Consider the following 19,869-nt stretch of genomic DNA (forward strand, 5'->3'; position numbering starts at 1 on the left):
CATAAGGATGCCACCGAACCTCTGCAACGCTGTTCAGATGAATACTTCCGGGAAAGTTTAGTTGGGTGGCACAGATAACTGCACTGTCATTGAGCTTCCTGAGCAATTCCCCATGGTTTGTTCTCGCCTAGGTTTTAGTCACATAACATTTGGGGGGGTTTCCCCCCCAGTGATAAAAGTGATGCACACTCGCCCGCCTGGGCGTGGCTCAGCGGTTGAGCATCGACCTAGGATCCAGGAGATCGCAGCTCGATTCCCGGTCAGGGCACAGGCCCGGGTTGCGGGCTCGATCCCTGGTCAGGGGTGTGCAGGAGGCAGCCGATCAATTACTCTCATCATTGATGTTTCTTTCTCTCTCTCCCTCTCCTTTCTTCTCTCTGAAATCAATAAAGATATATTTTTTTAAAAAGTGATGCACACTCACTATAAAGTATCTAGAAAGTACAGACTAGCACAAAGAAAGACACAAAAACTACCCACAGCCCCTCTCAGACAAGCACTGCCAGCATTTTGAGGTGTCCCTTTGCAGGAAAACATGATGTATATTCAGAGAAATGTACAACACGAATTGCATACAGGAACGATATTTTCACACATGGCCATGTACGCTTTTCTTCTACCAATTTGGGACTTGAAATTTGATGTCACTTTTCAAAAATATTTCATTCACATAAAACTAATTTTGTTAAAATTCTATCACTTGACTAAATAACATTACAGAGCCTTTTGTGTGCGAGATGAATTGTACATCACACATACTTCATCTAAACCCAGCCTTTCTTTTTCGAATTTGGGCTCACGCTGCAAGTACTTGTTTGTAACTTGCTTATTTTTAAAAAAGGTTTTTCCCCACTATTAAAAATTAGGGCATACTTTACATATCAGCATACAGTTGTATGAGATTTGACAAAACGTGTTTAGTCTTGTAACTACCACCACAGACAGGATATAGAATTTTGCCTGTGATTAGATAGTTATCAAAATATGACTGAGAATGTCATCTCACTTTCTGTTGTTTGGAAGGGCAATGATTTAACCAATCTCTTTTTTTAAAAATGTTTTTATTTTTATTTTATTTTTTAAATATATCTTCATTGATTTCAGAGAGAGGAAAGGAGAGGGGGAGAGAGAAGCATCAATGATGAGAGAGTCATTGATCGGCTGCAGCCGGCAATCCGGGCATGTGCCCTGACCAGGAATCAAACCCCGATCTCCTGGATCCTAGGTCGACGCTCAACCGGTGAGCCACACCGGGCCGGGCGAAAAAAATGTTTTTATTGATTTTAAGAGAGAGAGGGAGGGAGAGGGAGAGAAACATCGATTGGCTGCCTCCTCCACATGCCCTCCTGGGGACTGGAACTGCAACCCGGGCATGTGTCCCAACTGGAATGGAACTGGTGACCTCTTGGTCTATGGGTCAGCACCCAACCAACTGAGCCACACCCGCCAGGCGAACCAATCTCTTTATGTTGGCCCTTTAGGTTGTTTACAATTTCCTCTTACTGAATTTGTACTCTGGGGGGACGAAATGAATGAATGAATGAAAATGAGTGAAATCTGGGATCTCAGTTTCCTGGAGCTCTACCCAAGGGGCTTCTCCCTCCTTGGCTTGGAAAACTGATCATCCTTTGAGACCCAGCTCCGATGTTACCTCCTCTGTGAGCCCCCATGATGCTGGCTGGGGAGTTGGGTCCTCCTTCTGTGGTCCCCCAGCAGCAGTCACACACGGTTTATAGGACAGACTTTGCAATCCTGTCTGTTTCCCTTCTCTCCCCCTCCCCCCCAGGGCTGCAAACTGGGGGGGGAAATGAAGTCTTAGCTCTGAGTTCCCCAAACCTAGGCCACGCCTGGCTCACAGGCTCCTATTCCTAAAATAGGCATCCCGCCCAGTTGAACTAAATTTGGGTATTTTCCCGATTTCTTAGGAGACAGGTCCTTTATGCGCAGGGTGCAAATATGGGCTGGATGAGTTAAGCTGGTACCTCCAAGGAGAGCTGGAAACTTTCCTACGTGTTTATATTCAATAAATAAATATTTATTTACTGAATAAATAAGTAAATATTTATTGAGCTTTTATATGTGGCCACTAAATAAATACTGAATGAATGAATGCCTACATGAAGAAGAGGTGTGGTCCCGGGCCCTGGGAGCTAGGACAGCCAGCGGGGGCGGCACCTGCTCTCCACCCACAGGGGCGCCCGGGGGGCGGCCTCGGCAGGGCTCACGGGCCCCAGGGCGCTCACTCGGACTTGGGGGACTCCTGGTCAGTCCAGCACAGACACCCTGGCCTGGGCAGAGTTCGTGCCCAGGAGTCGAGCCCCGAGGGGGGCCTGCCCCGCGCATCCAGGGGCGCGGGCCTGGCGGGCTGGGGCTCCGAGGGTCGGGGCGCGGGGCCTGGGGCTGGGGCTGCGAGCGAGGAAGACAACGTTTGAGACGGACGCCGACGACCTCCGCCCGCCGCGGGCCTCCCGGGCCAGGCCCCGCCCGGTGGCCCGCGGCGTCCGTCCCCGCGGTCAGAGGCGCGGGAGTGGCTCCGCGCCCTCCCGTCCCGCAGACCGGGCCCCGAGCCCTGCGCCCCGCGCGCACCGGGCCTGCCGGAGGCGCCGCCCCGCCCCGCAGGAGGAGCCCGACCCTCCAGTCCCGCGGGGGCCGGTTCCCAGCGCGCTCCGGGAGCCGCGCCGCGCTCCACCTGCGGCCCCCAGGTGACTTCCGCCCGCGCGCCCGCCAGGTGTGGGCCGGGACGCGGGGGCGTGTCCCCCAGCCGGACGCGGAGCCGGCGCTGGGGGGACTCGGGTCCTCGCGCGGTGGGAGGCGAGGGGCAGCCCGGGGGGGCGAGGCTGCGGCGACGCCGGACCCGCGCCCCCAGCGCGCGGCTCGGCCCCCGCGACCCCGACCTGGGCGGGGCCCTGGGGGCGGGGCTCCGACAGCGCGCATCCAATCGGCGCCCGGGAGGCGCAGGCCGCCCCGCCTCAGGAGGCGGCACTTGCGCACTCGGCCCCGCGGCGCTTCCCAGACGCCCCTCCCCGGGGCGGGGCGGGCCGGCGGCGCTCGCCGCTGACGCTACGCCGACGCGCCCGACGTCGGGCACGTTGACGCCGGCGACGCGCAGCCGGGCCCGCTCCTCCCGAGCTCCGCCAGAGTCCGGCCGCGGGCCGGCCTTAGTGACTGGGGGCGGCGGGCCCGGGGCGGCGGGCGCGGGGCGGGCGCGGGCGCGGGCTGCCTTCGTCGGGCCCGGAGCTCGCCCGGAGCGAGCGGCCGCCCGCGAGCCGCCGCGGAGCCTCCTCGCCCGCTCCCGCCGGCGAGCAAGGTAAGGGAGCGGGACACTGAGGCAGCGCGGGGCGGCGCGGGGCCCAGTCCCGTCAGCGCCGGGGGGGCGGGCGCGCTGCGGGGGGCGCGGGGTCCGGGGCCGAGCCCCAGCGGGACCCCGGGGGGACGCGCCCCGCCCCCGCCCGCCGGGACGAGCGCCTGGCCCCGCGCGCTGCCCCCGCGCCCCCGCGACCCCGGCCGCGAGCGCGTTAGGCGACCACCTGTGGGCGCGGGGAGCCCGGGCGCGGGCCGCGCTCCCGGGGCAGCGCCTGTGCGCCCTGGGCCGGGGCCGCAGCGCCCGGTGCGGGCGGGCGGGCGGGCGCGCGCGGGGCCAGTCGGGGTCCGCGTCGGGCGCGCGGCTCGGCGGCTGCCCCCCGGGGTCCGAGCCCAAGCCCCCGGCAGCCTGGGCGCGGCCCCTCCCTGCGCCGGCCTGGGCGCCGGGACACCCAATAGCCTCCCGGGTCTCACCTTCCACTTTTCCTCCCTCGCCCGCGCGGCGCTATCGCCCTGCCGTGTTTCCATTGTGGATTTTTTTTTTTTGCCTGTTAACTTACGTAAGGCAGGTTGTCGGACCAACCCTTGCAGCCATTGGGGAGCACCTCTCCCCGCCCTGGCGGGAGCCGGGCCCGGAGCGCGCCCCAGAACCGGCGGGCGCCCCGGAGTCTCTGCGTCTGGAACCCCGCGGGCTTCCCGGCTGGGCGCCCCGCTGCGCTTTCCCCCAGACGGGCCGGGTGGCGGGCGCGTGTCCACTTTCTCTCCCCTGCCGGGAAATGGGAAGAAGAAGAAGAAAAAAAAAATAGGTTACAGAAGCACACTTGTTTTCAACATCTAGAAAGTACCGCTTTGCAAACAAAACAGCGAGGGCTTGCTCTTTGTGTTCTCTGCGGGCTGCTGTTGAGGTCTTCGCCTCGTGGCCCCGGTTTGCCCGGCTGTGTGTGCCCCGTTTATGATGTGCAGAGAGCAGCATTCGGACCTGGGAGCCAGGCTGTGGGCTTTTCATTTATTAACCACCGGCAGCTCTGAAGTGGGGGCTCCGTGGGAGCCGTTTCCCGCAGGTGCTGACTGCAGTCCGGGTCTCTTCTTTCCAGATGATGTGCGAGGTGATGCCAACCATCAGTGAAGCAGAAGGGCCCCCGGGAGGAAGCGGGAGCCATGGGTCCGGCTCGCCGTCCCAGCCGGACGCAGATTCGCATTTCGAACAGTTGATGGTGTCCATGCTGGAGGAGAAGGACCGCCTCCTGGAGACGCTGAGAGAGACCCAGGAGACGCTGGCATTAACCCAGGGGAAGTTACACGAGGTCGGTCACGAGCGAGACTCCTTGCAGAGGCAGCTCAACACTGCGCTTCCACAGGTACGGGCCCTTCCCCCCCCCAGGTTTTGCAGATGTGTTTCCACCCAGTGGCGTCTTTTCCATCGTGTGGTCTGGATGGCGCTGGTATTTTTAGACGAGTATTTTGCGTAACCAGCTGTGAGCTGATGTGGTTCTGGTATTTGAAAGGCAGATAGAGATCCGGTTCCTGAGGATTAAACTTCTCTGGAAGGACAGACTCTGTGCTCTTCTGAAGTCAGGTGAAAACACCTCACCACTTGTTCCTTCCTTTGGGGCAGGAGGAACCACCTGGACTTGGTGTCGTGCTCCAGAGCGTTTGAAAAGGGCCTCAAAACAGCCAAGCTGTGTGGCGCGGTTTATTTTTGGTTGTTTTAAATCTTCTCCCGAGGACATTTTTTCCATTGCTTTTTAGAGACAGTGGAAAGGGGAGAGAGAGAGAGAGAGAGACAAAGACAGAGACATCGATGTGAGAGAGACACAACTGGTTGCCTCCTTCACGAGCCCTGACTGGGGCCAGGGATTGAGCCTGCAACCGAGGTGCGTGCCCTTGGCTGGAATTGGGTCCGAGACCCTTTTAGTCCACAGGCCAATGGTCTAACCACTGAGCCAGACTGGCCAGGGCTTGTGTGGTGCCTTTAGATCTCGTGTCCTCAGCTGTTTCTTGCTAAATGTGTGTTCCCCATGGATTATATCCTGTATTTCCAATTTCCTTATGAAATTGGGTGGACAAAGAGGATTGGTTTCACAGGATAAATACTTTTACTGTCCACCTTTGTCAGGACACCTGTGTTTTGTGAATGAAATTTGTTCTAGGAAATAAAAGACTAGACATGGGTTCCTTTGGAACTCTCTTCTTGGCAGACGAGAATTGTAAAGCTCAGAATCACACTGCAGTGGCTCGTTTAAGTGTTTCGTTTGGACCAGTGTTTCAAACCCTTGTATTATGGAGCTGAGTGAGGATTTAATGATAGGTGAAGGGAGAAAATGTCAACTGGAATGTGAGGTGAAAGGCAGAGGGCCTCCTGGGAGATAGGCAGGCTCCCTGGGTGTTAGGAGCCGTCTGGGTGCCGTTTTATTCATAATAGCCACCTAGATGGTGCTTCCAGGTGCCCTGAGCGCGCACACTGGTGCTCCCACGGTGGGTCTGCAGCGCTGAATTAGCAGATGAATAATTACTGGCCTTAATGTGCTTCTTGGCTTTCGTCAGCTCTCCTGAAAGATTGATAAGCCCAACATTTGGATTTCTTTTTTAGCAGCAATAATTTAATGTTAGTGCTGTAATGGTCCCTTTTTTTCGGATTAGAGAATCGTTATGTTTTTTTCTCATTCCAGTCCTCTAAATTACCAAGTTTGTTTAGGTCAGGTTTTATTACCAGAAGCTTAAAAGGATTGGTGAGATTACATTTTGCCAGGATTTTAGTGTATTTGTGAATCTTTTCAGTTGTGTGGTTTGTGTGTGTGTGATTGTGTTTGATTTCATGTAATTTAAGGTCCTTATACCAAAGTGCATGTCAGATACTTACACATTTGGGGAGGGAGTTATTGGAGAGAAGGAGCCCGAGGACACAGCAGGGAAGGGACCAGGAGTGTTGTACAGCGCAGTCTCGCGTGGTAGGGGCCTTCCCACCAGCGGGGGTTGTCGCGCCAGTGGGCAAGACGGTTGCTCAGTGATCTGTTTCTAGCTGCTGCTCAGTGTGGTAACCTGGAAATGCCTCATTGATTTGAGAAGGTGATGCTGTCATGTGGTCACCTCACTGCCTGAGCGCCCGAGTCCAGCATTTCAGAGACACAATAGATGTGTTTTGGATGGTCCCCTTTCCTGGCATTTGTCTCGTTTGGTGGCTCATAGTGGAACCAGACAGGAGACATATGAGTTAGGTAGGTGCATTTGTACTCCTGGCGTGTTGTGTAGGGAAGCAACCATATAGACTCTAAAAATTTAAATTATAATGTACATCTGGAAAATTTACAAATCATAAGTGTACATCTCTGAATTTTTCACAAAATGAACACACTCCCGTAACCACCACTAGATCAAGAAACAGAACATTACTAAGCTTTCCAGTGCTCCTCCTACCCACCCCCAATAACTGTCCCCCAAAGCCCACCACCTTTTTTTTTTTTTGCAAGGACTTTATTTGTTCCAATGGTTTTGAAATTTTTTTAACCACAGAATTCTTCAAGAAAACTTGTATTCAGAATCCCAATACATAAAACAAATATTGGTAGAAAACCACAGTTTTCACTTGTGGCAATGATTACTTTGGCGTGTTCTGTACTTTATATAAATGAAGTAAAGTAATACATATATTTTGTTTCTTGATTTCTTTCATTCAACATTATGTTGCTAAGATCCATGCATATTGTCTTATGCAGCTTTGTTCATTCTCATCTGCTGTCGAGTAACCCAGTGTATGAATGAATAGGTCATAACTTATTTATTTTGTTAATGGATGTTAGGGAGGGAGGGAGGGAGGGAAACATCAACATGAGAGGGAGATTGATCGGATGGATGTCTCCCGTATGTGCCCGGATTGGGGATGGATCCCACAACCTAGGTACGTGCCCTGACGAGGAATGGAACCCTTGATCTTCTGGTGCAGAGGATGCTGCTCCAACCGACTGAGCCACACCAGCCAGGCCTACCGTAACTTATTCTTTCTAATTTTTGCAAATGCTGCTCTGAGTATCCTTGCTTGTTTTTTGGCTGCAGATATGTATGCACTCCAGTTGGGTGTGTTTAAAGGAGTGACATTGCCGAGTGATGGTGTGCATTTGATCAGCGTCAGTAGACACTGTCCTCGTGGTGGTGTTGCCAGTTTGTACCACCACACGCCTGCCCCATCTGACCGATCAGTGGTGCTCTATTACGTGGTTTCATCCATGAACGCGATGTGCCCTGACAACCAGTCACCGGGCAGGGGCAGAGCCTCCCGCGCGTTATCGGCTGTCGGGGTATCTTCTCTTGTGAGGTGATTGTCTTTTGACAATTTTTCGATTGTCTGTCTTGTTCCTGTCGATCTGAAGGAGTTCTTCTATATCGAGTACATACATGTGAGGCAGACCTTTACTCTCTTGTGGTTGCCTCTTCACTCTCTCAGTGCTGGTTTTTGATCAGCAGAAGTTTCCATTTTAATGTAGCCCAGGGGATGCTCTTTGTTTATTGAAAGATAGGAAGTTCATGAAGGTATTTCCTGTGAAAGCTTTCTTGTTTAGTCCTTCACATTTAGTTCTGTAATCCAGCTGAAACTGATTTTTGTTTATGGTGTGAGATGGGGCCAAGATCCTTTCCCCCCCTTAAATATATGGATATCCAGCCTGCCCGAGTCATTTATTAAGAAGGCCATCCTTCCCCATGCACTGCAGCATTGCCTCTGTCATAAATCAAGGGACCATAAATGTATGGGTGCACTTGATCTTTTGGTTATCTTTGCACAAATGCTCACTGTCTAAATTACTGTAGGTTAGTCAGTCTGGATATCTGGTAATTTAAGTTCTTTACCTTTGCTCTGATTCATGATTATATAGCTAATCCTGACCCTTTGTATTTTCAGATACACTTTAGGATCTGCTTGGCGGTCTCTCCCAGAAAATGTGCTGGGATTTTAATTGAGATTGCATTTAATCTGTAGACCATTATGGGGAGTAATGACATCTTACTATTTTTTAACCCTCACCCGAGGATATTTTTCCCATTGCTTTTCAGAGGGGGGGAGGGAGAGAAACATCGATATGAGAGAGACACATCGATTGGTTGCCTCCTGCATGTGCCCTGACTGGTCAGTGGCCAGGATCAAACCTGCAACCGAGGTACATGCCCTTGGCCAGAATCGAACCCGGGACCCTTCAGTCTGCAGGCCAATGCTCTAATCACTGAGCCAAACCTTCCAGGCCATGGCACCTTTTTAATATTGGTCTTATGAGCCATGAACGCAATATAATCTTCCATTTATTTAGACCTTCTTTAACTTGTGTTAGTATTTTACAGTTTCCCATATATGTTTAATACATGTTTAATTTATCCATAGGTATTTGATATCTTTGATGCCATTAGAAATTATGTCTTTATAAATTAAACTATATAATTGTGTATTGCTGGTATGTAGGGATAGAATTGATTTTTGTGTATCCACTTGCTACATCTACTTATTTCTAATAATAATTCTTGTATTTTCTATGCATACACAATTGTGTCTGCAAATTACACTGCTTTCTTTCTCAGTGCTATGACCAGTTTTGTTTTTCTTGTACTGGCTAAGATTTCCAGGACAGTGCTGTATGGAAGTGGTGGGAGGTCTCCGTCCTGTCACCGCAATATATGATATTTGAGGTAGCTTCTTTGTAGGCATTTTTATCAAAATATGAAAATCCCCTATTCTTAGTTTGCTAACAGTTCTTTTAAAATCATGAGTTAAGTTATTATGTTAACTTTTTTGTTTTTAATTCTTAAAAAATTTTCAATTACAGTTGACATTCAATATTACTAGTTCCAGGTCTACAGCATAGTGGTTAGATATTTATGTAACTTACAAAGGGATACCTCCCCTAAGTCTACTATCCACTTGGCCCTCAGCATAGTTATCACAACGTTATGGACTAGATTCCCTATGCTGTGCCTTTTGACTGTTTTTATAACTGGTGTTTTGTACATCTTAATCCCTTCCCCTTTTTCACCTGGCCCCCACCCCTCCTTCCATCTGGTAACTGTCAGTTTGTACCAGGTGATTTTTTCTTTTATGTGATGGCTTAACCTTTTCGAAAAATTCCTCAATTCTGGAACAATCCCACCCTGACCTCAACGTATTCTTCTTTCACTGGATTTTTTGTTGTTGTTGTTAATATTTTTTTAGAATTATTGCATCTATACTCATGAGAGGTTGGTCTGTATTTTTACTTTTTTGAATTGTCCTTGTTGAAAGTGTTTATTTGAAAGTGTTTCCAGCTTGGCACTAAGTGAGGATGATTTAATTGTAATTAAATAGAAGAGAGCATATGAAAGCCTGGTGGAGTTCAGAGAAGTCGTCGTGGTGTTTCCATACATGTAAGTCATCTACTTGCCCAATAAGTTTTATACCTGTTATAATTAACTAGGAATTAACTTACTTAATTTTTAAAAAAGTTTCTAGCCTCAAAGTTCTTACTTTGTTATATACTCATTGAAAAGCTAATTGAGAGTGTAAGAAACATACCTTGTAATGAGCCAAACAAAAAGATTAGTGCAGCGTTGCAAATGAGTTGTAATTGACCGAGAAACTGTGGAATGGGATGGGTCTTTAGCATCCAGCACTTTTCTGCACTGAGCGTCTCTGGCAATAGTATCTGTACGGATGTTAGAGCTCAGTGCTTTGGCACATACTGGACATTGTTTGTTGGGTTTGGGCAGAGTTATGCTGGTCTCTCAGAACAAGGTAGAAGGTGTTCCTGTGGGTTCCAGGAAGAGGTCCTATGAGGCTGGTGTTTTTCTTCCTTAGACTTTGGAAGAAGCTAGTGTAGGGTGGTTGGTGGTTGTTTTTTAATTTCAGATTCAGTTTCTTACGTGGAAATAGGATTTTTTTTTTAAAGTTTCTGTTTCTTGTGTCTATTTGGGTAGGCTTTTTTTCCCCCAGGAATTTGTTCAGGCCACCTGAACGTTGATGAGTGTGAGGTGGCTCGTAATACCGTTATCTGTGAGGTCTGTTGTGATGTCCCCTTTACAGTTATTTGAATTGGTCATTGTGCTTTATTTCTTTTTCTTACCAGTCCCGCCAGGGGTTTATCACTTTTATGAGTCCTTTCAAAGAACCACGTTTTGACTTTATTGATTTTTTTCCTGTTTAATATTTGCTTTCTAGTTCATTAATTTTTGTTTTTTCCTTCCATCTACTTTTTATTTGCTGTTCTTTTTTTCAGTTTCTTGAGATAGATGCCCCATATATTTTTTAGCCTTTCTTTTCCAAAGATGTATTTGACTATAAGTTTTCCTCTGAGCATACCTTTAGTTGCATTCCACAAGTTTTGATTAGCCAAATTTTTATTCTTTTAGGTAAAAATATTTAAAAATTGCCTGTTGGTGTGGCTCAGTGGTTGAACTTCGACCCATGCACCAGGAGGTCACTGGTTCGATTACCGGTCAGGGCACATGCCCAGGTTGTGGGCTCGATCCCCAACAGGGGGTGTGCAGGAGGCAGCTGATCAATGTTGATGTTTCTCTCTCATCGATGTTTCTCTCTCTCTCCCTCTCCCTTTCTCTCTCTCAAAAAAAAAAAAAAAAAATTTAAAAAATATTTAAAGCATTTTTTCACTGTAGTATCTTTTTGTAGTCATAAAGTTTTTAGAAAGTATACTACCGAACTTCCCAATGTTTGGGGGATTTTCTAGTTACCTTTGTGTTGATTTCTAGCTTAATTTTGTGAAGATACCTGTCTTAGTCTTTTCAGGCTACTGTAACAATACCATAGACTAGCTGTCTTACAAATAACAGAATTTATTTCTCATGGGTCTGGAGGCTGGGATGTCTAAAGTCACAGTGCTGGCAGATTCAGTGCTGGGTGTGGGCCTGCTTCCTGGTGCATAGGTGCCCAACTTCTCACTGTCCTCACATGGTGATGGGCAAAGGAGCTCTGTCCACTCATGACCCAATCACCTTCTGAAGTCTCTACCTCCTCATACTATCACGTTGGGGGAGGGGGGGTGGCTTTTGAGGGGACATAACTGTCAATCACTGCAGTTCCTAAACAGGCTGCACACTTCAGTCCTTGGAGATGTGTGCGCTTGCCTGATGGCCTCGCCTGTATTCATTTTTGTGACCGTTCCTTGGCACCTGACAGTAATGAGTGTTGATGGAAATGCAGTGTTCTGTGTATATCAGTCAGATCAAGCTTGTTTGAGAGAAGCAAGTGAGATTTTTAAAAGACATCTCTTGCAGAGAACTCTGGTATATGGAACTGAGAAAGGAGAATCTGCTTGTTTCCATGGTGTCTGGTTTATGAAACAGTTAAGTGCGTCCTTTCAAAGCTGCACTGGACCATTGGGATTTCTCTCTTTTGCACAACGTGCCATCTTTTTGAAAGCAGCCCTGCCTTATTTTCCTCTGTATCAACACCTTTAATCCTCCGCAAGAGTCAGAGCCTTCCATCGTTGTTGAGCCCTCTGAGGTATGTGCCATTTCAGGTTCCGAGTACCGTGCTCCCGGGCAACTGTGGTAGGGTCCCTGTGTACCGAAAGCCGACATAGCGTACCCCTTCTCAAGAGAAGGGCAGGTGTGAAGTGCACACTGACAGATGACATAGTTAAAAGGAAGGACACGGCCAAGGGTGTGTGAGGCGGGCTGTCTGTGGCACACTGTGATCCAGGAATGATCTGGAAAAGGCCTTTGGAAGGTCACTTTTGGGCTAAGATCCAGAGGCTGAGAAAAGCAAGCCGTGAGCACTTTCTCAGCGCTGTGACTGCAGGGGCTAAGGCCTGGGGCCAGGACGAACTTGGCCGCGGCTCCTGCCTTGGAAGTGAGGCCATCGCTCCTGCAACGGAGGGAGAAGTGCAGCAGGTGAGGGTGGCCAGGTGGGCAGGGAAGGGCAGGGAGAGCCTTGCCTGGCGAGGAGTGGGGTTGGCCATGTTTGCTGTAGAGGGCCGGGCGGGGGGACTGACAGGGCTGGTGGGATTCTTTAGGTCTTGCTGGTGCTGCTTAGAGAATGGGCTGGGGGTGGAGGCAAGATGGACACAGGAGTGGCCCCTTTTTTTTGCCTAATCCTCACCTGGGGGTATCTTTCCATTGATTTTCTTCTTCCTTTTTTTAGAGAGAGTGGGGCTGGGGAGAGAAACATCCATGTGAGAGAGACACCGACTGGCTGCCTCCTGCACGTGCCCAACTCGGGCCAGGGATGGAACCTGCCACCCAGATACATGCCCTTGACCAGACATTGAACCCACGACCCTTTGGTGTGCGGAGTGGCGCCTGAGCCACAGAGGCCAGGGCCAGGGCGATCCCTCAGTGCGTGGGTCGAACTATGAAACTGCTTTCGGCAGGAATTAAAAACCCCTTAACCTCGCCCATCCTTTGAAGCACAGAGCAGTGCCCCTTTTTATCTGACGTTCAGAAATACATGATATTTTAACAAAGTGTTCATGTGATGGTTATGTGTGTGACATATACGTCCATGTACTCGGTGTTCATTGAGTGCCTGTGTGTGGCAGGCGCTGTTCTAGGTGCTGACCACTCACTGTTGCAGTGAGGCTTCACGGCCCAGATGCTGTTTTAGTTGTGGAAGAATGGGAGGCTTTATAGTTCAGTCTGAGCAAACTAAGTATGTGGACAGTGTAATTGCTGAAGCAGTGGCTGTTTTCTCATCTGTGGGCAGGACTGGGGGATGGTTTATTTGTGGTTTCAGTGGCCCACTGAGCTCCTTCCCTCTCACTGCTCTGTCTCGCAGCCACCTTGCCTTGCCTGAGTGCCATGTTGTAGATCTCCCTTTGGGTGCACCTCAGGCTCCTTAAATTCAACATTGGCCCAGACCATCTTCTCCCTACCTCAGCCCCTGCTGCTGTGAATGGTACGGTTTTCTTCCTAGTTAGTGGTCAGACACCAGGGACACAGCTTTGCCCCTTTTCTGCACTCCCGCCTCCTGCTTGTTTCTGGGTCTTGTGGCGCATCCCTTCCCTGTCCCTCCCGCCTCTGAGGTCCGCCCATGAGGTCTGGACCTCTTATCCATTAGTGACTCCAGTGCCCCCTGCACCCATGCTGGGCTGCGACAGTTCCTCACTTGCATGCAGATGTGTTGTTCCTTCAGCATCTGTGCACCCGGCTCTCTGTGCTGCCACGCTGAGGAATCTGCTGACTAGCTCTTGGGGAACCAAGTTGCCCTGTGTGTAAAGATCCTCAAATACGCTCACCTTCTGACCCAGCAGTTTCACTTCTGCTCAGAGAACAGTCGTATCTGGAGGAAACGATGCATAGTGTTGCCCACTATAACAACTTCCCGTAGTGACACTGTTCATTGGTTAGAAAATTATAAGAGTGATACGTGCCAGCTAGAAGCCATTTCAGTGTAAATAATGTGTAGTTACCATTCTGCAGGGTTTAGCGTCTCACTTTTGCCTCCCAGCCTGACCTCATTTCCCCTGTTTAGGCATCACTTCTTGGGTACACAGTTTCCAGTGGTCCCCTTCTTGTGATCGGGGGTGAGTCACTGGGCTAAGGTGGTGATTGCAGACCCTGTTTGACTCTCTGCACCTCCTCCGGACTGTGAGGAGGGCACAGGTGGCCTGAGCCCGTGACTTTCCTCGTCACCAGGGCACTCCCAGTAGCTTCAGCGTCCATCGTGCTTCTGCCGTGTTCTTTCTGACTTTCCAGCCGCCAGTCCTGCCTCCTGGGTGAGCTCTGTGAGAAGAGCATCCCCTTTCCTCTCCCTCAGTTGCTGTGCACACTTGGACCTGGGGTTAGTCAGTTATCAGTGTTCTTTGGGTGCTCATATTGTCCCCCTCAGATTGGCTCCTGGGTCCTTGGCCAAGCCCATATTAGTCTTTGAATGTGCCATTGTCTTCTGGCACAAAAGTTTGTCCCAGGCCCACTTTGTAGGTCTGCGGAGCCCTTGCTCCTCTTGGTGGGGAGTGAGATTCAGAGACCAGTGTCTGGGTTCGCCCGGTGTTCCGGGGATAGGGCTAGACAGAGTGTTCATAACAAGGCCGTGCCTTACGAGTTAAATCTAGATTCACCCTGAATTTATCTTATGTGTCTGAGTGACAGTTTTGATTTCTAATGATATTAGCATTATTTTCTTTACCCTGTGATACACATAAAATAGCTTTAGATTTTTAGTACCTTATTGTTATAATCATTTCACTGAGTGAAGTTGTAGAGTTTTTTTGCAATTCTTTTTGGTCTTAGAATAAATACATCTTAAGACTATATGCAGCCCAGCCCCGGCCAGGTGGCTCAGTTGGTTGGAACATCGTCCTGTGCACCAAAAGGTTGTGAGCTCAGTTCCTAGTCGGCATGTACCTAGGTTGCGGGTTCGATCTCTGGTCGAGGCATGTACGGGAGGCAACCGATCGATCTTTCTCTCTGTCTGTCCCTGCCTCTCTCTGAAATCAATTTGAAAAAAAGAATATGTGCAAATTCACCCTTGAACAACATGGATTTGAACTGTGCAGATCCACGTATATGCAGGTTTTTTCAGTAAACATATACAGTACTAAAGTGTGTTTTCTCATGACTTTCTTAGTGATATTTTATTTTCTCTAGTTTACTTTATTGTAAGCATGCAGTATATAATATAACACACAAAATACATGTTAATCGACTGTTTATGTGCTCGATAAGGCTTCCGGTTGAGTAGGCTATGAGTAGTTAAGTTTTGGAGGGGTCAAAAGTTATACACAGGCAGATTTTTGACTGTGTGTGGGGGGGGTGCCCCTAAGGGCCCCCCGTTGTTCAAGGGCCAAGTGTAGTTGGAATAATGGGTGTTAGCAATGTGAAGTAGCATAACCACACAGATTTGATGCTCGGGTAGGTTCATGTGTTTGCTTATCCTTAGCTTTAGGGTTTGCATTTTTTTTTGGAGTTAATATTTTTCAGATACATAGCACATTTATATGATTCAGAAGTCAGAACGAGATAACTAGTTGTGCTCAGAAGTCTCGCCCCTCCCTACCCTGCCCCCGCCTCTTGGAGGTGGGATGACCCTGTGCCCAGTTTGCACAAGATGGTCCTGGGTTTTGCCTGTTACAGAGATGTGGACAAGATGTTTCCACTTGTAGGTTTTCCCTGTAGTTAGAAGTAAGCTCTTGGCTGAATTCCGCAGACTTGGACTGTGGCTCCCTTGGCAGGGAAGGTCCACCCGTGGAGTCCTCACTCCTGGCTCCAGAGTCTCATTCCTATTCCGAGGAGGAAATTTCATTTTGCTCTGAAAATAAGTTTGGGAGCTGGGAGCCTGTCTTTCACTTCCAAGTTTTTCTGCTTTGCAAATGGCTGATTGTCCCTGCTGCCTATGTAGTTTTAAACTTTTGCCAATAGTGATATAAAAGTGGATTTCACGCAGTAGCATGCTGAAGCTGTTGATTCCTGTATGTAAACTTTCAAGTTCTACTTGAGACTAATGGCATTTCTGAGCCGTTGATCTGTTGACATCTTAAGGTGCTGTAAGCAGCTAGGGCAGCTGTCTTTGCAGCCGACACTGAGCCATGGGCATCTCCCAGGACAAACGGTCCAAGCTTCATGAGCGGGCACAAGAGAAAGCCCCGCCACAGAAAGTGGAAGTGGGAGCTGGGATGCCCTGTCATGCACACACAATCCACACAGGGGAGACACCTCGACGTCCCGAGCAGCGAGGCTGAACTCTGCAGCTTCTCCTGGGGCCCCGAGCACTGTACTCACAAAACAGGAATTACTGATGTTGTCTGCAGTGCGTCCAACACCAAACTGGTCATCACCAAGCCCCGAGTAAAGACCTGCATCATGCTCATTGATGGCACACTGCACCCACAGTGGTGTGAGTCCCACTAGGCACTGCCCTGGGGCCTCAAGACGGGGCCAAGCTGACCCCTGAGGAGAAAGAGATTTTAAACGGAAGAGGGTAAGAGAAAATTCAGGAGGAATGTGGTAGAAGGAAGAATGCCATAGTCAGCAGTGTCCTGGAGGAGCCTTCCCGCAGGCCAGCTTCTTGTGCATCGCTCCAGACCAGGCCAGTGGGGCCGAGTAGGCGGCTGTGTGCTGGAGGTCAGGGAGCTGGAGCACTAGCTGAGGAAAATCAAGGCCTGGCAGCAAATAAATCCTGTTCCCTCCCACCTTCGTGCACACAATAAAGGTGCGTGCTGTTTAAGACCGACGGAAGCAGCAGCTAGTGTAGGCGCTTCCTTCCACCCTAAATGTAACTTATGGGGAAACCGTGAGTGGCAGGTATGGTCATGGTAGTCTGTGTACCCTAAAATGGAAACAGACGTGGCAGGAGATTATTTTGATACTCTATTAATTTGGATGGCCTGACATGGTACTGATTGCCATGCAAATAAAATATAAAGGGCTTTATTCGAGACTAAGTGTGAAATCCACTTGCTGTGAGGGCTGAAGATGCTCTGTCCCCCTACCCAGGGCACACGCTGACAGCTACGCATCATCTGACCTCCCACGCTTCCTGCCAGGGGAGGCATCTCACAAGGGTAGTAAGTGCACCACCGTCCCTAAGCCGGCAGGCTGATGTCGGTGAGTAGTGTAAAGGCAGGGGCAGGCATATAGGTGTGCGTATCTCGTGTGTCAGCCTGTCTGTAGGTAGATCCCACTGCACCTTCTCCCCCCAGGAACCCCTGGGTGAGGGTGGGTAAGTTGGCCAGGAAAGCAGTCTGTTCAGGTCATCGGCAGGACTTGCACCACCTTTCCCTGTGTCCCTCACCTCATCTCAGCCTTTGGTGCTCTCTTCAGTCCATTGACAGTAGCTACAGTACTTATTTTTTTTAGCAAATACTCATTTTGTGTCTGCCAGGGGTTAGGCACTGGCCAAGGGCTGGCTACATGGGTGTTTGGGGGGTTAAATGAGGTAATAGCCAACGTGTGTCACTTCTGTGCCTCTTCTTTTTTTTTTTAATCCCCACCCAAGGATATTTTTCCCACTGCTTTTCAGAGAGAGGGGGAGGGGGGGAGAGAAAACACTGATGTGAGAGAGCACATCGATCGGTTGCCTCCCCAACTAGGGTTGGGGATCGATCCTGCAACTCAGATACTGTCCTTGACCAGAATTGAACTCGGGACCCTTCAGTCTGGGGGCTGACGCACTAACCATTGAGCAAACTGGCCAGGGCTCCTTTGCCTCTGTATGAATTATCTCACTGAAGCCTCACAGTACTGTAAAGCACACTTCATTCTGCAAACGAATTATCTCACTGAAGCCTCACAGTACTGTAAAGCACACTTCATTCTGCAAACAGTACTAGAAAGCAGGGTACTGCTGTGTACCCCCTTTTATAAATAACATGAATAAGTTGAGTCACGGCAGTCTGGGAGCTCCCCCAGAGTCCCGTAGGTGGTAAGTGGGAGAGTGCTTCGCCGGGGTGGATGGGGCCCAACAGTGGCCCTCAGAAGCCTGGGGTGGCCCTGGAAACGCAGGTCTGGGTTCTCTAGCCGAGGGTCTTGATGTCCCACTCAGCCCTCCACTCTCTACCTTTGAGCAGGTTCTTTTTTGTGTCGGGGCAACTGCACTTGGTTTTCACTTGGCCTGGACTGGGAGCCCAAGTCAGAGCGAGGTCCTCTGTGTGTCCCCAGTGCCCGCCTGCTGCTCCGTGCTACTGTCCCTGGGGCTCTGCACAGCACCTGGCACACACAGCACCGTGGGGTGACTTGAATGATCCCGACACCTCTGGGTGGTTTCTCTAGTGCCTGGAATTGTACACATCACCTGTTCCCTAGACGTCCAATTCTTTCTTAAGCACTTCTTTCAGCTCCTCACATGATTAATCCAGGACATTTCCAGTTTCTCTTTTTTCCTTTCTCTGTTACTTTTCCCTGAAACTTTCCCCCAGCATGTAACATGGGGGTTAGTGTGCTTCACAGGACACGTGTCACATGGTTACTTCCATCTGTCACCTCTTTTTCGTCATGACTGGACCCATCACTGGAACAGCCACTAAGAAAGAGTTGTGGCTTCAGAACATAGCAGGTCAGTTGGCAGCTTGCATGTCCCGTTGGCCAAGGGCTGCCCTTGGTCCCGTCTCTGACGGGGGTTGCACAGGGCGTCAGCATTGCAGGGTATGGAGGCTTGGGGCTCAGCCCGGGTGGGGCTGTCCTGGGGTTGCTACCAGGTAACCCTGGAGCCTCAGGCTGCTCCTCTGGAGAACAAAAGGGTCTGGGCCCTGATGCTTGGAGCTTTGTGAGGAGATGCCCGCTCCCAGCGTGTCTCTATTGGCAGCTCTGCAGGGAGAGATGAACTGCCCAGAGCCTCTCGAGCTGAATCCTTGGCTTTGAGGGGTTCCTGGGAGGGTAGTTGGGAAGCCTGGAAAACTGGAGGCTGTTGAACACCCCTTTTAGTGCTGTGATCCCATAGATGTCTTTAGCCCCTGCACAGTTCCTTTCTGCAAGTGCAGGGAAAGGTCAGCATTCACCTGCAAGAGACCGGAGGAGTGGCTAGAGGGGCAGGGAGATTGTGCAGGCTGCTGGGCACCGGAGCAAGCCCTGTGCTCATCTCGAGGTCCCTCCGCTCCTGGCACAGTTCTCTCATAGGGGCACGTCAGCGCCTCAGCCACTCGACAGGAAACGGTCCTGGGCATTTGCATGGGATGTAATTCCTGCCCAGGGTAAGAACGGAGGTCTAGTGAGGGGCAAGGAGTCAAATAGGGAAATGGCAAGAATTTTCTACATTGCATTTATTTTACAATTTGTGGAGGCTCTGGGCCTGGGTCCTCTCTGTGAGAGCTGCCCCAGGGCCACGGGGGTGGGGCGGACATCGGGAGCTTGCGAAGCCCTTGGGAGTGGCCGGCATCATAGGCACCGTCCATGGTCGCCACTGTTCTGGCATTACGGAGTGCGTGGGAGGTCTGGTTATGGCGAGGAGAGCTTTTCTTGTGGTTCCCAAAGCTGACTCCAACTGATAGTGGGAGAAAATGGGGGCGGACGAGAAACCCCAGTGTGGAGGCAGTGACGTGCACAGTAAGTCCCTGCTCCACCCAGTGTGTGCACAGTGCGTGGTATTATCTGAACCTGGCGGTGTTTTTAATATGCACACGTACTTTTTGTTGAGAGGAATGAGTTTCTACATTGGGAAAATACAAGAAACAAGTCGAGTAAGCGTGTCAGTGTCAAAGCGCCTGGGTGAACCGAGAAGAAAGCTGGTTTGCAGCATCTCTGGGAGGGTGGGAGAATGTGGCCTAGAGGCCACGAACCTGGGCCTGTCACGAAGGGTGAAGCCGCTCACCTGTAAACATACCTGCACTGCCCTCATCACTGGCCTACGTCATGGATTCAGTGGCCACCTCTGGGTGCTGCCTGTGACTTCCACTCAAAGTCTGGGCTCCCAGTGAGCATGTGATTGGTGGGCCTGGGGCGTCCTGCGCTGTCCCCAGATGCAGGAGGGGCTGGGGCTGTTCTTTCAGCTCTTCCAGGCAGCCACTTCCCAGCCACCAAAGGGGGCTCCGAGGCTGGTGGCCCAAATAGATGATGATACACAGCAACATGACTAAAATGATCAACAGGAGAGCCTGTTAAACAGAAGAAGCAGTTCAGTCTTTGCTTATATGGCAGGTACAGTGCCACTTCCTGGCTCCACAGCACGTCTCT

At 50.5% G+C, this 19,869-nt stretch overlaps 1 protein-coding gene across 1 annotated transcript in view; it reads left to right on the forward strand.

The window, feature by feature from the left end:
• Positions 1-3,221: 3,221 nt before the first annotated feature.
• Positions 3,222-19,869, forward strand: part of PPFIA1 (PTPRF interacting protein alpha 1) — a 62,394-nt gene continuing 45,746 nt past the window's right edge. Inside the window, exons 1-2 of the mRNA XM_081154767.1 lie at positions 3,222-3,307; positions 4,395-4,658. Coding sequence (XP_081010893.1) covers positions 4,395-4,658 — 264 coding nt within the window. The 5' untranslated portion in view covers positions 3,222-3,307. The remainder of the gene's footprint in view (positions 3,308-4,394; positions 4,659-19,869) is intronic.

This window comes from Miniopterus schreibersii (genome assembly GCF_964146895.1).
Source record: "Miniopterus schreibersii genome assembly, chromosome: 12".
NCBI lineage: Eukaryota > Metazoa > Chordata > Mammalia > Chiroptera > Miniopteridae > Miniopterus > Miniopterus schreibersii.